Source organism: Capricornis sumatraensis, chromosome 5 (assembly GCF_032405125.1).
Source record: "Capricornis sumatraensis isolate serow.1 chromosome 5, serow.2, whole genome shotgun sequence".
In the NCBI taxonomy this organism is placed as follows: Eukaryota; Metazoa; Chordata; class Mammalia; order Artiodactyla; family Bovidae; genus Capricornis; species Capricornis sumatraensis.
In genome coordinates, this window is record NC_091073.1 from 14305239 (window position 1) to 14321677 (window position 16439).

Sequence of the window (16439 nt, forward strand, 5' to 3'; positions counted from 1 at the left end):
CTGAACCAGGTGTCCCAAAATGCAGGCAGATTCTTTACCTGTCTGAGCCACCTAGGGAAGTTCCTAGGTTTAGAATAGAGGACCGAAAGGTTGACAGGATGAATGAGATAAAGACAATCACAGCTCGCTGCAGTGAAGGCCCAAATGAAATCAGACGGAATAATTTGTAGGGAGCCAAATCATCAGAGTTCTGAAACACTCTCTAGCAATGATGTGAAGCCTGGAAGTACTATCAGAGAGAGAAGACACTGATTTGAGAGAGGTGAGAAAATATACGAGATGTCAGTGAGACATTTACTGAGTGGCTGAGAGGTTACCCATATGGGGAGAAAGCCAAATTAAATAGTTTTGGAAATGGTGATTCTGGTAAAGAGAAATTTTTAGGCACCTGTCATCAATATGGTAATTTTTAAAGCTTGGAGTAATCCTAGGGGTGATTTCACAAAGTGATCCTCAAAGACTGATCCCGGAAACCAGGAAGATTGCTGAAAGCTTTTCAGCATGTCCTCTAGGTAAAACATATTTCATAGTAATACTGAGATGTTATTCGCCCTTTTCACTATGATTTTCTCTTAAGTGTACCGCGGAGTTTTCTAGAAGCTCCCTGACATGCAAATTGCAACAAATTAAAGGCAAGATCAGATGTGAGAATCCAACTATTTTCTATAAGGTTGGACAGTAAAATGATGCAAGAATGTAAAACAATGCTACTTCTCTTATTAACATTTTTTATTTTGGAAAATAAGATATATTTGGAAAACTCTGCTATTTATATTAATATGCTATTTTAAAATAATTAAATTCTTAAGACATTTTTCAGTTTTACTTCACATAAAGCTCTTTGGGATCTTGTAATTTTGAAGAATAAAAGGAGTTTTAACACAAAAGTTTGAGAACCACTGATCTAATAAAATCCCTCAGTTTATAGATGCTGCTGCTGCTGCTAAGTCACATCAGTCGTGTCCGACTCTGTGCGACCCCACAGACGGCAGCCCACCAGGCTCCCCCGTCCCTGGGATTCTCCAGGCAAGAACACTGGAGTGGGTTGCAATTTCCTTCTCCAGTTTAAAGGTGAGAAGACAGAATAAGAGGGATAAAACAGCTTTTGTAAGCTTATAAAGACAGACCCCATCCCAGTCTCTTGATGAGATAGCCCAGTATTCCCCTTCTAATCCTAATATTAATTACTAAATAAGAGTACATTTCCAAGATAAAGTAATTTATGTTTTTTACTAAATAGTTTAATCAGTCTTCATTCAAGTTCACACCAATCAAATTAAAAGTACAGCAAGGTGACCTATATTACTACTACTACTGGTGTATTAAACTTGGTTATTATTTCCAGCAAAATTTGATTTTATTGATGGATAAAACTCTTCCTCAGTGTACTGGAGTAATATCCAAATAAAAATAAAACAGATGAATGAATTTTAGATACAGACATCGAAATCTTTAAATTTTTATAATACTTTAATAACAGCTGTTTTTTTGAGTGCTTATTACTGCCAGGTACCCTTCCAAGTATTTATTCACATTTTTTCCTCTAATCTTAAAAAAAGCACTAAAATTAAGCTCATCTTTTAGATAAAGAAATAGATCCTTAGAGACATTAACTAATTTGCTAAAGGCCATACTTTTAGGAACTAAAATATTCAGTAGGGACTGAAATGTAGGTACATTCCAAAGCACATTAAATACGATACCATACTTCTGTTTTTATGTAATACGTAGTTGAAAATATTACCACTCTCTTAATAGAGAAGGAAATGGGCCCTGCCACAGAAAGGGCAATAATACAGGCAAATGTAATTTTGGGATTCCTAAGCTAAAATTCACTGGCTCTGTCTTTCTCAATCTGTGATGTCTGAACTATATTCTCTACTTCTTTTTGTTTAGCTCAAGGAAAAGCAAGTGATTTCTTCTGGTACTGTTGCTGCTACCAGTATTTACCAGTAATCTGAAAAAACAATTATAAGTTCAGTGAAAGAAGATTTAGGGTAACTCTTTTCAAATCTGAGCATAAAAATTTCCTATAATGGGAAAACAATTAAGGTTACATTTATAGAATAAAATAATGTATTTTTAAGGAAGCAGAAAAAAATTGAGCATATTTAGTAAAGGATATTTTTAAGGAAATAGAATATTGTCATTAGAGAAAAGATATATATTAAAAGCAACTATATTTAGCTGCTGCTGCTGCTGCTGCGTCGCTTCAGTCATGTCCGACTCTGTGCGACCCCAGAGATGGCAGCCTACCAGGCTCTTCTGTCCCTGGGATTCTCCAGGCAAGAATACCGGAGTGGGTTGCCATTTCCTTCTCCAATGCATGAGAGTGAAAAGTAAAAGTGAATTGCTCAGTCGTGTCCGACTTCGTGATCCCATGGACTGCAGCCCACCAGGCTCCTCCATCCATGGGATTTTCCAAGCAAGAATACTCACAAATATTGAAATCAGAGAAATCAAAAGACTTTCAGTTGGACATGATCTAATTATTGTATTTTACATATAGATAAATAAACTAAGGTGCAGAGAGGTGAAGTAAAGTAACTTGCTCAATGCCACGCAGCTGAAAAGCTGTGGACTTTAACAGGCAGTAAACAATGTAGGCACTTCTCAAATTAGCCAGAGAAGCTCATTTTAAACAGTAAGTCAAAAGCAACTTTCCCATAAAATATAAGGTAAAACTAGAGGAAAACATAGGCAGAACACTCTTTGACATAAATCACAGCAAGATCCTCTATGACCCACCTCCCAGAGTAAGGGAAATAAAAGCAAAAATTAACAAATGGGACCTAATTAAACTTAAAAGCTTTGGTACAACGAAGGAAACTATAAGCAAGGTGAAAAGACAGCCTTCAGAATGCGAGAAAATAATAGCAAATGAAACAAGTGACAAATAATTAATCTCAAAATATACAAGTAGCTCATGCAACTCAACACCAGAAAAATAAACAACCCAATCAAAAAATGGGCCAAAGAACTAAACAGACATTTCTCCAAAGAAAACATACAAATGGCTAACAAACATATGAAAAGATGCTCAACATCACTCATTATCAGAGAAATGCAAATCAAAACCACAATGAGGTACCATCTCACACTGGTCAGAATGGGTGCTAGCAAAAAGTCTACAAACAAATGCTGCAGAGGCTGTGGAGGAAAGGGAACCCTCTTACACTGTTGGTGGGAATGCAAACTAGTACAGCCACTATGGAGAACAGTGTGGAGATTCCTTAAAAAACTGGCACTGTTTATAATAGCCAGGACATGGAAGCAACCTAGATGTCCACTGGCAGATGAATGGGTAAGAAAGCTGTGGTTCATATACACAATGGAGTATTACTCAGCCATTAAAAAGAATACATTTGAGTCAGTTCTAATGAGATGGATGAAACTGGAGCCTATTATACAGTGAAGTAAGTCAGAAAGAAAAACATCAATACAGTGGTGTATTAATGCACATATGGAATTTAGAAAGATGATAATGACAACTCTACATGCAAGACAGCAAAAGAGACACAGATATAAAGAACAGAGTTTTGGACTCTGTGGGAGAAGGCGAGGGTGGGATGATCTGAGAGAATAGTACTGAAACATGTATATTACCATGTGTGAAACAGATGACCAGTCCAAGTTCAATGCATGAAGCAGGGCACTCAAAGCCGGTGCACTGGGGCAACCCAGAGGATGGGGTGGGGAGGGAGGCGGGAGGGGGGTTTGGGAGGCGGGAGGGGGGTTTGGGAGGGAGGACACATGTGCACCCATGGCTGATTCATATCGATGTATGGCAAGAACCACCACAACACTGTAAAGTAATTAGCCTCCAATTAAGATAAATAAATTAAAGAATATATAAGGGTAAATAACTTCATTACATCCTTTCTAGAGGACAGGCTATAGCAAATGGCTAACTACTGCTATGAACATAAATTTAAGAACTCAGTCCAGGCTGAGGGGAAGAGTTATGATTATGTGAGAAGAGTGCAAGAGCAAGAACTCCATAGGCAACTGGTGCAGAGAGCTAACCTCACTCCTGAGAGCTAATCCTTCTCGTCGGAAAAAAAAAAAAAGGCTTTAATTCTAATGAAAACTTTTGGATCTTTCCAGATACCACAGCTTTCCAAAGAACTAAAAGAATACTTTTCTAACACGATGCAGGTCAAGTCATATGTAGCTAACACACGTAAATTTTATAATAAGGATGAGCAAACACAATACAACGCCAGTACAAAACAATAGACATTGCAAGGGTGAATAAGGGACCAACTGCTATGCAGGGGCACTTGTTTGTCATTAGCTATCCTACTTCATGTGGGGAAGGCAATGGCACCCCACTCCAGTACTCTTGCCTGGAAAATCCCATGGGCGGAGGAGCCTGGTGGGCTGCAGTCCATGGGGTTGCACAGAGTTAGACAACACTGAGCAACTTCATTTTCACTTTTCACTTTCATGCATTGGAGAAGGAAATGGCAACCCACTCCAGTGTTCTTGCCTGGAGAATCCCAGGGACGGGGGAGCCTGGTGGGCTGCCGTCTGTGGGGTTGCACAGAGTCGGACATGACTGAAGCGACTTAGCAGTAGCATCCTACTTCATGACCTAAGAAATGCCTGAGAACGTTAATGATACTTTTCAAATGGGGCAGATGCTGTGGCACACGCATAGTAATCAAAGATTCCTACAGAGAAAGCTCAGAAGGCAGACAAACATGGTGGAGGAAAAAGTAGCTGGAATGAGAACAGCTTTGAAAAGAAATACTAACATTAATAACTAAAGATTCATTCTTTCTATAAAGAAAAGAATGAGTAATCTATTTACCAGCATGCATAATGAATGGGTGCCCAGTGGTCACTATCTAATTGGTTGACTGAAAATCTTTCATTGAGAAGTCGGTTTAATAATTCGGAATCTCCTTCACAGGCACTTCGATGGAGAGGAAAATCGTCTACCCACTGTCGTTCCCTAATCATGAAAAACAAACAAAAACAACACTGTTGAAATTCAAATTGTTCTGAAACAAATATGACACATCTATGAAAGCTACACATCACTGTAAACTGAATCATTTACGCAGTGATTACATTGCATACTATTTGCATATATCATTTAAACCAATTGTTTAACATTAGCATATAGGCTATTAAAGGCAAAGTGAAGTGAAACCGGAGTCATACTTGTCTTCAGTGACACTGCTCCTGCTCCTCTGCCATTGCTCCTGTTTGGGGATTTGGATTTTTGAGTAGTCCGGAGCTCCCAGACCAAAGTATGGATTTATTACCACTTTATCTACCTAGAAAGGGAAAACATAACAAAAGCTGTTTAAGAGCTTTATGACCTTAAGTATAAAAGCAGAGCTAAGTGAGGATGTCATCTCAGTGTTTACAATTACTAATATATGCATTTGTCTCAGGAAAAATAAATTATATTTTGAAATGAAATATCTTTTGAAATAAAAGCCAAAATTCTTACCCGGTTTGTATACTGAAGATCTGATCCAAACAAAGGGTTGTAAATGCAGGTATCTGCTTTCTCTAGGGCTAACATTTTACTCTTTATTTCTAGTGCACTGTAGCCCATATGTAGTGAGTTTTCTGCCTGACCTGATTCAGTAGCATATGCAGGGTTTATAACATTAGTTTTTATCCGCTCAAGAGGAGAAGGTCGGAATAAGGCTGGAATAAAGTGAGACTGTGTGTGACGTTCATCTAGCCACCTGGCAAAATAGAAAGAAGAGGCAGTAGAAGTATTTGTTCTAAAGTAAAGATGAAAAAAGTAAACTACTGTCTAACTCTTTCTAATACTACATTCAGATTTTTATCATTTTAATTAGTGTTAAGTATTTAACTTACTGTAAATAAAAGTTTTATTACTGGATACAGCAAACTATTTTTTTTTAATACATATAACAAAAAAATGTATGTAACACTAAATAATTAAAACCATTTCAAAAACATGAAGCACTTTAAAATTTAAACCACTGAGATGTAGGTGACATTAGACCTACTGTTACAGGACAAAGGCACGACAGGTTAAATGACTTGTTCACTAATAAGGGTAAATCAATAATAAATCTTGTTTTATAACTAAGGAATCTTAATTCTTAAGCCAGGGCAATCTTTGTCACTTTCGAAGAATAAAACTAACATGCTGCAAACAAATCAGGACAATCTTATCTTTGGGGTTTAAAATTTTTATATTATACTTCAAAAACTTACCATTTCATAATATATATATATTATAAATATTATAATTTTCATCCATAAAGTATTTCTATCTCACAAAGCTAATTTCTATTATGAATATGTATTTGATTTATTAAAAAATATTTTTAATGGCAGTTCTTACTTATCCAAGGCTATTAACATTCTTGCTGTAAGTGTAGCAAAGTGAGTGCTGGATTCACTACAGACTCGCATAATATCTTGTAAGCAGTAAAAAATTGGGCATCCTGGAGTATAAGTATATTTAGTATTATCTGAAAAAGAAAAATGAAGATTTATGCCATCATATAAAAGGCTTACAACTGCGTGTTTTTTATTTAAACGTATACAGTATGTTTAAAAAATTGGTAAGTATAAGTTTTTCTAGACTTGTAATTAGAAGACTTGGATTCAAGGGCTGCCCAGCTCTGTGACCTTGTCCAACCGAGTGAATGCAGGATTTAGAATCTTGTAGGACTACAGAAATTGCTTCCCCTTTCTCTTGCTCAACAATGTTGTAAAATTCTGATTAATAAGATTTCCAATATCATGTAAAATGCTGAACTATTTAACCTAAGTATGGCTGGGAAAAAGAAATCTGGAATGGCAGAGCTGGCTAATAAAACATATGTTAAGTACTGTGTAGCAGCAGTCTGATGAGATGCCCACATTGGGCCATTAATGTATCGTCAGTATGATTACTACCTTACATGAGGCCAGTACTCTACAGATTCCAAAGTGATTTTTACATCTAATACCTCATTGGATTCTTCCAGCACAATGAATCAAGCAGGAGCAGATACCTATCTTATAGATAAAGAGGTGAGGCTTAAAGAAGTGGTTTGCCCATAACAAAAAATTAGTAGACTGCAGGTGTGACTGAAGCTGATTATTTTTTCTATTTTTCCAGGATAATAGGATGAATTCCTTGTCAAAGCTCAAATTAAATTTTCACATTAGATCTAAGTTCTTTAAATATTACCATTATTATTGGGTGGAGTATTTTAAAACTATTACTGACACTTTCTTATCCCAAACACAAGATAGGTTCTGATGATAATCTGTTACTTTTCCAAAATACATACATTTTTATTTCTATTCTATTTATATAGCACAGTCTGAAAAACCCCTCATTATAACCTGAAAACTTTTTGTTTTTATTATAGCTTCCTTCCTCACTTCTTTATTCTACTTTTAAAAACAGAAACAAAAACTTTATGATTAGTCCAGAAGCCTGAATATTACTTGGGAATCAAAATGTCATTAAGTAACAAATTTCTCCATCTTCCATTATATTAGAAATATGATTTTTACAACAGTATTGCAATAGTAACTATGACTCCAAATTCCTAAGTTCCTCCATAGACTTTAGCTTAGTACCTAAGGTACACGAAGATTCACAAGACGAAACTCAAGGCTTTACCTTTAACAACTGATGGAACAATAAATAATGCCGCTTCTCTGCCCACCTTCTCCCCATCCAGAGGAAATGTCTTCATCAGGACCACTCGTTTTCCTAGTCATTTTAAGTCAGTAAAGATAAAAATAATGGGCTTTTTAAAATCTTATAAATTACCTTCAGAGTTAAAAAAAATATCTTAAAGGCAGTATTAAGAGGAACTGAAATATAAAAAGTCAATTTTATTATATGCACTAATAAAAACTGGTAATTCTGATAATAACATACATCATTCTGTAGGCAATTAACAACAAATCCCTGGTTCTGACTCATTAGGAGAGAAGCTCCCCATACAGAGCAAGGAGACCCGTCCCACTAAGGGCTGACAGAGCAGCTGAGCCGCAGAGTATCCTCCAAGGTGAAGAAACATGTATGTCTTCATTCTGCTGGGACGTAGATGGTGAGAAGTTCACTAAAGTCTCAGCTGGCCAAGAAGGGTAGTATATATAAATTACAGAGTTTTAAAGTTTAGTAGCCCTTCATTTAATATTCAACCTCCATCCTCAATTTCAGGCTTTATTAACATCTGATTGGGCTATAAATTATTGTTCTGAATTTTAACCATCATTCTTAGTCTGTTGTTCCTGATTTGCAGCAAGGGGGCAATAAATAATAACCAAAAGTTTTTCACTCTGAAACCTTTCATTTTCTGGCTATCTTTGTCATGTTTTTTATCAACCCTTCCAACCTCCCCACCCCCAGAAACAGAACCTTGTTCTCCACCCAGGTAGGAATGCCTGGCTGGATGCCATCTGTGGACAAGTAGATACTACAAGTGTTCAAACAGCTTCATTCATTCACAAAATGCTAGCGTGAATATTTGTAATTACTATGGCCCATTATTATTATAGCCGCCAATCAATTTTCTACAAAATTGACACTTATACAATGTAAGTGTTAAATAAAGAAAAACATTCTAATAAATTTCAGAAGTAATATTACTTTTGTCTGGTTTGAGGTCTTGTTCCACTTAATCTTTCCTGCCTTGTAGCTTCCCTAAACCTAGTTCTGATCCAAACTGACTACTTTGCCAATTTCATATGCAACTATGAGATCTATTTCAGGTGAGGGGGTGTGGTGGGGGGGGTCGGGGGAGGAAAAAAGCACTGACTACAAGTTTGGAAATTGTTCTAGTCCTAAGTCCTCCACAAATGGGAATATGATTTTTCTAGGTGCCTATGTCTGCATTTCCATTTTACAGATGTGAAAATGACCGTATACCAGCTCACAGGATCAATTTAAGAATTTCATGGATAAGTAATTGTAGCAGTGCTTTGTAAACTACGTATAGCATTGCACAAAAAGACCAAACTACTGCAGTTATAAAGTCGTTTGTAATTTTTATGTGATGCTTATGTAAGAAATCATATTCTCTATAAAAATATTTCACACTTTTAGAAAAACTCAATTGAATAGGATAGTCAGGTATGGTATGGTTCATTATTTTAACTGTTTAGTTAAAAACTTCTTTATTTTCATTTCTCTTATTAAAAGCTGCCTGAAAATTTATTAGCACATTCTACCGTCTAAGTATACAAGACATAATTGTGCTAGACATATTTCAGGGTGCCTATCCACTCGTAACTTCTAAGAAAAACTACCCAGTTCTCCATCCCAGGGGACATTTTTGTTCACACTGATATCACATATATCCCCTTTTTTGGTGAATGAACCAAGTGTTAGAGTTTCGCTAATTGACAGCAAAGTATGACTTTTCTATCTCAGCTCAAATACGTGATTTGGGCTCAGACTGTCTCAGTAACTTGATCTCAGAATAGATTCTGATAACTAAAACAATTTGGTAATAGTAATACAAATTACTAAGAGAAGTCTGAGACAGGTAGAAAAAGCTGACAAATTTGTGGCATCCAAAGGAGCCTTTCGATCACCCACAGGGATAGTCCCCTTTTTCAGCTAAGATCAACTTCTAGATCACTTTATTTAAAAAGTCAATCTGATAATCAGGGAAAGGGGATTCTCTTTGTGGGACTCAGAATGTGTTTCAAAGACCTGTAAGTTTATGCAGGAACTTCTTATAATCTCCAGTTACAATGGTCGGAGCTGCAAAAACTCTTGAGGCCCTACTGAGGAGGTTACCTGTGGGGGAGGTAAAATATGGTAAATGGTACCTTCAGAAGTTATGAAACAGGCTTAGTTCAGCTTATCTCTAGGGAACAAGTATCCCAAATAACCAACAAATCAAATGACATGACTCAGCCTTACCTTTACAACAAAAATAGTCTCTTTACTGAAAAGAGATGGATTATATAACTATCCTCTATAAAGATGAACAAACAGAAAAATAAAAACTGAATAAGCTGTAAAAAAAACAAAAATTTAGGCACAGAGAGGTACGTTTTACTTCACTACCAACAACTGCTTTCAACAGCTGTCTGACTGAAATTAGCTTTACCTTTTTAATTATGATGCCTGAATTCTGGACAGAGATATATAATTTCTAGAACTTCTAACTGCTATCTGCTTCTTGTGAGGCACAGGCTGATAAAATTGATCATTGATATTTAATCAGTTTCATAAGCTATAGATTATCTTATATTGTAAATGGGGCCTGAACTTCTCAGAGTGAATATTTCTACAGTTCAATTGGCTCTTTGAAAATGATTTTCTTGTGACCAAATGGGAAGAAAACCTCTGCTACCTGGTAATTTCTATGACTTGCTCTAATACACAGAATCTTAACTGCTACTTAGTTATGGAGAGAGGTTTATAGTTTTCTGTGTCCTGGAGTAGAGAAATAAAAATAGTAGTTCAAAGATTCTTATCTAGGGAAATATACTTCTAACAAAAATAACTTGTGTTTTCTTCTTAGTTTTCAAGCCACTTTGGCTTCCTCTCTTTCTTGAACAAAATCATTAACACAATTGAAATATTTTTCTAGAACTGCCATATGATCCAGCAATCCCACTCCTGGGCATGTATCTGGAGAAAGCCATAATTCAAAAAGATATATGCTTCCTAATGTTCAATGCAGCACCATTTACAATAGCCAAGACATGGAAGCAACCTAAAAATCCATCAGCAGAGGAATGAGCAAAGACGTGGTACGTACATACAATGGAATATTACTCAGCCATAAAAAGCAACAAAACTGTGCCATATGCAGAGATATGGATGGACCTAGAGACAGTCACACAGAGTGAAGTAAGTCAGAGAGAGAAAAATATTATATATTAAGGTGTATATATAAAATCTAGAAAAATGTCATAGATGAACTTCTTCGCAAAGCAGAAATAGAGACACAGAGATAGAGAACAAACGTATGGATATAAAGGGAAGAAGGGGAGGGTGGGATGGATTCAGACACTGGGACTGACGTATATATACCCTACTATGTATAAAACAGGCAACTAATGAGAACCAATCGCATAGCACAGGGAACTCTACTCAGTGCTCTGAAGCAACCAAAATGGGAAGGAAATCAAACAAAGAGGGGGTTTATGTGTATACATAACTAATTTACTTTGCTGTACAGCAGAAACTAACACAACATTGTAAAGCAACTATACTCCAATTAAAAAAAAAGAAACTGCAAAAATATTTTTCAATTTTTTTTTTTACTTAAAACTATTCAAATATTTAAAAAATATTTTTAAACTTAAAAAGCATTATAGTCAAGTAACTTCTTGAAGGGAGTTTGGTTCCACCTTTAAAAAAAACCCAGAAATTTTGAGTCTTTTCCAAAAGTTTTTCAATGAAAAGGAACATAAAAAGAAACTGACTTTAATATATTTCTTAAAATGTCTTCGTTCACAAGCATTTCAAACCAATTGTGTTAAAGAGAAAAATTTCTTACCTCTGATACCCTGGTTTGCAGGAGAAATTGGTTTGGTGGTTTCTACTACATAATCCAATATGCCTTGTGTTATTTCACTGTTACCTTGCAGTTTAGTTTCCAACAAAACCTTCTTTCTCTTTTTTTTCTGTCCTTCAATGGGAACTTCATGCAACAAAATCTTGGATGAGAAAAACAACATTAAGAGAATGTTTAAAATAAAATTTACTTGCCCTAAAATATAGCCAGCCATCTTTCTTAACCTTTCTTTCAGCCTAGCTGCATATTAGAATAACATGAACCCTTTCAGAACAGTATCAACGTGCAGCTTCATCTCAGACCTAGTAAATCGGAATGTCAGAGGAGTGAGGTCGCGGTACTGGAAGTTTTAAACTTCCCCAGGTGATTTAAAGTGTAGCCAGGACTGAGAACCAGTAAGCCACAGCACTGCTGAATGGCAGCCTCCTCAGAATCCTTGCAATATCCTTTAATAGGTTTCAGATAACTGACCTTAAAAAGGCAATTAAAGCAGAACACCCAGAGATGCAGGTTCAGTCTCTGGGTCGGGAAGATCCCCTGGAGAAGAGAATGGCAAACCCATCCAGTATTCTTTCCTGGGATATCCCATGGACAGAGAAGCCTGGTGGTCTACAGCCCATGGGGTCACCAGCCCATGGGGTCACAAAGAGTTGGACAGGACTGAGCAGCTATGCACGTGTGCAGAGAAGTTAGTTGAAATTAGATTAGACTAGAAGTATTTTATGATGCTGGAATCTGCTGCATAGTAAAGACAGAAATCTGCTTTGGGCTTTTCTTGAGTCTCAGTCATGTTCATTAATACTAATAATGTACTCAAGACTTCAGAGAAGTAACTTAATTGCCTAAAACAATTAAAGGTAAAGATATTTTTAAATGAACTGTTAAAAACAGAGTTTTGAAAAATAACCATGAATAAAATTTAGACTGGAATTTTGCAATTTTTTTTGCAAGCCATTCCAGAAACTCTAGCAAAAACCAAACTCTCATAAATTATATATGCAAAACTCAAATAAGTAACTTTTACTATCTAAGAATTTATCCATATCAATGAATAGAAAAAATTGTCGAAATACATGCAGCAGAAAAAAAAGACATGGTGATGGGAAGAGCTCTACAATCATAAATTCTAGCTTGTCAATATCTAGGTTATCAATAAGAATTTACAGGCTATGGTAAGGCTTTAACTGTGAATGAAAATTAGAATGGAGAATGACATTCACTGGTAGAAAATCAAATGTTAGTCAGCTGTGCTCACTTCATATGACTTAGCTCTGTATTCCCGAGAATTGAGACTGGCAGCATTCTTCGGCCGAATAACAGCAACATACGCATCCTCTATGTTTTCTGGATTTCCCATTGCTTTATAAAAACAAAGAAATCCCTTGAAAGATTAAAGGAGACATAATCATGATGAGAACAATTAACAAAATGTTGGTTTTTCTGTCTTAGAAATACGTACTATATAAAAAGCAACTCAGAGGTGATTGATCACATCTCACCACTAGTAAACCTCTACGCATAATTTAAGATACCTTGTAGTCTTTGTTTCCTTTCCTATTAAAGGTAGACACTTTTTTTTTAATAGGGATATATACTTTCATAGGTCTTAACAGATTCTTAATTAAGAATCTGCCTTTGGACCTGTAAAAAAGGTGATACAATTATAAAATGTCTTATAAACACTAAGTAAAATGCCTTGAAATAGTGATTCAGAATAGTATCCATAAATTCCAAAAGTGAATGTCATATTGTTAAGTTTGGAAGCTAGAAATAGGTAGCTGCCATTGACATTCTTTCTAGAATATTTATAAAGAATTTTGATAAACTAAAAGATAGTTTATGACCAACCTAGATAGCATATTGAAAAGCAGAGACATTACTTTGCCAACAAAGGTCCGTCTAGTCAAGGCTATGGTTGTTCCAGTGGTCATGTATGGATGTCAGAGTTGGACTGTGAAGAAAGCTGAGCACCGAAGAATTGATGCTTTTGAACTGTGGTGTTGGAGAGTCCCTTGGACTGCAAGGAGATCCAACCAGTCCATTGGAAGGAGTGATGCTGAAGCTGAAACTCCAATACTTGGGCCACCTCATGCGAAGAGTTTACTCACTGGAAAAGACCCTGATGCTGGGAGGGATTGGGAGCAGGAGGAGAAGGGGACGACAGAGGATGAGATGGCTAGATGGCATCACCGACTCGGACATGGGTTTGGGTGGACTCTGGGAGTTGGAGATGGACAGGGAGGCCTAGTGTGCTGCGATTCATGGGGTCTCAAAAGAGTCAGACACGACTGAATTGAACTGAAAGGATAGTTTATAATTTTCTTTGGAGATGCCTATCACAGACACAAAAACATTAAATCAGTTGATAAAAGCTTTTTGATATCGACTTACAAATGTTCTTCACTTCCATTATCAATTCTGTAGATAATTTAAAAATTTGCTTCCAAACATATATATGTATATATATGTATGTATATATATGCTTGGAAGCAAATATATATATACACACACACACACACACACACACACACACACACACATACATATACATACGCACACTTTTCCCCCAGACTAATTTTAAGTCTCCACTGGGCAATTTCCAACAAGTAATTAAAACTCAAGCACTTTCTTGGCTGTTCAATAGTCCCATCTCCTCATTAAGTGCTCTTATAAAGTTTTCTTTTCATGGGTGGACTAATTTTTCTTTTTCGTGGGTTTCCCCAGTGGCTCAGATGGTAAAGAATCCACTTCCGATGCGGGAAACCTGGGTTCGATCCCCGAGTTGGGAAGATCCCATGGAGGAGGGCATGGCAATCCACTCCAGTATTCTTGCCTGGAGAATACCCATGGTGAGCGACAGTTCATGGGGATGCAAAAAGTCAGACACGGCTGAGCGACTGAACACACAGACTAAAATACATCTCTTTGCACTGAATATATTTTATTAAAAATTTCCCTCTCATTTATATGCCAGTAAATTTTGAGAAGAACATCAAGCAAGGAGTTGCTTTCCTGGCCATGGTAAGATGAACCTTCTTCAGTTTTTTAAAAAGTCCATTAGGCATTAAAATGATCTGTTTATATTTAATAATTTCCTTATTTGCTCCAACTCTCAGAAAAAAAGAGCTCATTTTCAAGAAAGGTTTCGAATGTCATCTGAGAGGAGATAGAGGACTTTATTGTTTTCTCAACTGCAAAATAAAGTCATTTTAAAATCTTTAATTCACTTCTTTACATAACAAAAAATCTTTAATTTACTCCTTTCCATTGCCTTAAAACTAGAAAATTTCCCTAAAAAGAATGCTTTTAAAATTCAGTAACTTTTGACATTTTAAGTAAACACTAGCTACAATTTTTTAAAAGTGAAAATTATTGTACAAAAATTTTAAATTATTTTAACCTATAAATTATTTAATAAAACTTTAAATTATAAGATTTATAAATTATAAAAATTTTTAGGTTATAAAAATTTTCACTAATTTAGATCCAGACAAACTATAGATAACAGAGAAATTACAATAAAACATTAGGTTTGAGACATTTCATTTTGTGAAAAGTTTTGAAGACATGCATGCTCACTCTATACCTTGTGGGATTTTTTTCAGTTCAGTTTTTTCATAAGACCATCTTAAAACCCACCTCATGCAACAGAACTTCCTATTAGTGAAAAAGATGAGACCTTTTTCTTCTCAGAATTTCAATTTAGCACTTAGTTTCACCTCAGATTAACAATGACTTCAAGATATAAAACCTAGTAAGTTTTGAAATGTATGCCTGCCTCTTTGAATACTGACAGTCCCCAAAAGAAAGACACTGTATAACATATATGGCACAATTACAGAAACCCTTTTTCTATTAAGCATCTAAAATGAGAAATCAAGTAATTCTCAGTTTTCTAAACACGCTTTAAAGCTAATTAATTAAACTGTTGGTCACTTCATGTTAAAAAAAAAATCTATTGGCAAAGTGCTTTATTTCCTAATACTTATTACTTATCGAGAATATTTAGTATTGCACAGTACACTGAATTTTTAAAAGATAAACAAATGTGATACAATTAAAAACGTGAATATTTGAAATATACATACTTCCAATGACATGAAAGAAGAAAACAAAGGCTTAAGTTAGGAAAAGAACAAAGGCTACTAGTACATGAAGACAAAAATGCTAAGGCAGAATCACAGGCAAAAGGATTCAAAGAAAGTAATTTGAGCTAAAAATAACAGAAAAAAGGTATAACTAGTTTGTAATGTGTTTAGACTGAATTTTAGATAAGCCTTCAAGTGACTAAGAATAGGAAGAATGAGGCATTTTGTTCACAAATCATTCTATTTTGGGAAATGCTTAGGTATAAGTGATACTGTGTTGCCTGACTAATGATGACTTACAAATAAGTGAAGAGGTTCTCATTTGGCCGTGACACCTACCAGGCATCATTTGAAAACATATGCGCATTTCTTGTCACTATGACTGTGAAAAATGGGGTAAACAGATGCCATGTAGTCCTCATGGGGCAGGTCCTGTTGAACAAACTGCCAATAATGTTGTTAATAAGAAACGTTTACTATATAGAGTACAGATGGCCAAATTTAATGAAATAAATTTATTTATTTAGGCCATGCCACAAGACGTGCAGTATGTTAGTTCCCTGACTAGGGATTGAAACTGGGACCTAGGCAATGAATGCACAATCTGAATTAACCACTGGACTGCCACGGAATCCCCTGATGGACAAACTTTCAAAGTATTTTTGCAGTGCAGAAAAAGAGAAGATTCAGTACATGAATATAGGTATTGTAAATTTAGTTACCAGAAGTCAAAACTGACAAGATGACTTGTGTGTGCAGCTGCTCAGTCCTGTCGGACTCTGAGACCCCATTGATTGTAGCCCGCCAGGCTCCTCTGTCCATGGGCTTCTCCAGGTAAGAATACTGGAGTGGGTTGCCATTT

The 16439-nt window shown here is 35.9% G+C and overlaps 1 protein-coding gene across 1 annotated transcript in view; it reads right to left on the minus strand.

The window, feature by feature from the left end:
* Window positions 1–12846, minus strand: part of KRIT1 (KRIT1 ankyrin repeat containing) — a 32934-nt gene extending 20088 nt beyond the window's left edge. The window contains exons 1-7 of the mRNA XM_068972657.1: window positions 12745–12846; window positions 11472–11631; window positions 7622–7714; window positions 6344–6473; window positions 5468–5711; window positions 5173–5288; window positions 4817–4960 (exon numbers count right to left, since the gene is read on the minus strand). Coding sequence (XP_068828758.1) covers window positions 4817–4960; window positions 5173–5288; window positions 5468–5711; window positions 6344–6473; window positions 7622–7714; window positions 11472–11631; window positions 12745–12846 — 989 coding nt within the window. The remainder of the gene's footprint in view (window positions 1–4816; window positions 4961–5172; window positions 5289–5467; window positions 5712–6343; window positions 6474–7621; window positions 7715–11471; window positions 11632–12744) is intronic.
* Between the last annotated feature and the right edge of the window lie 3593 nt (window positions 12847–16439).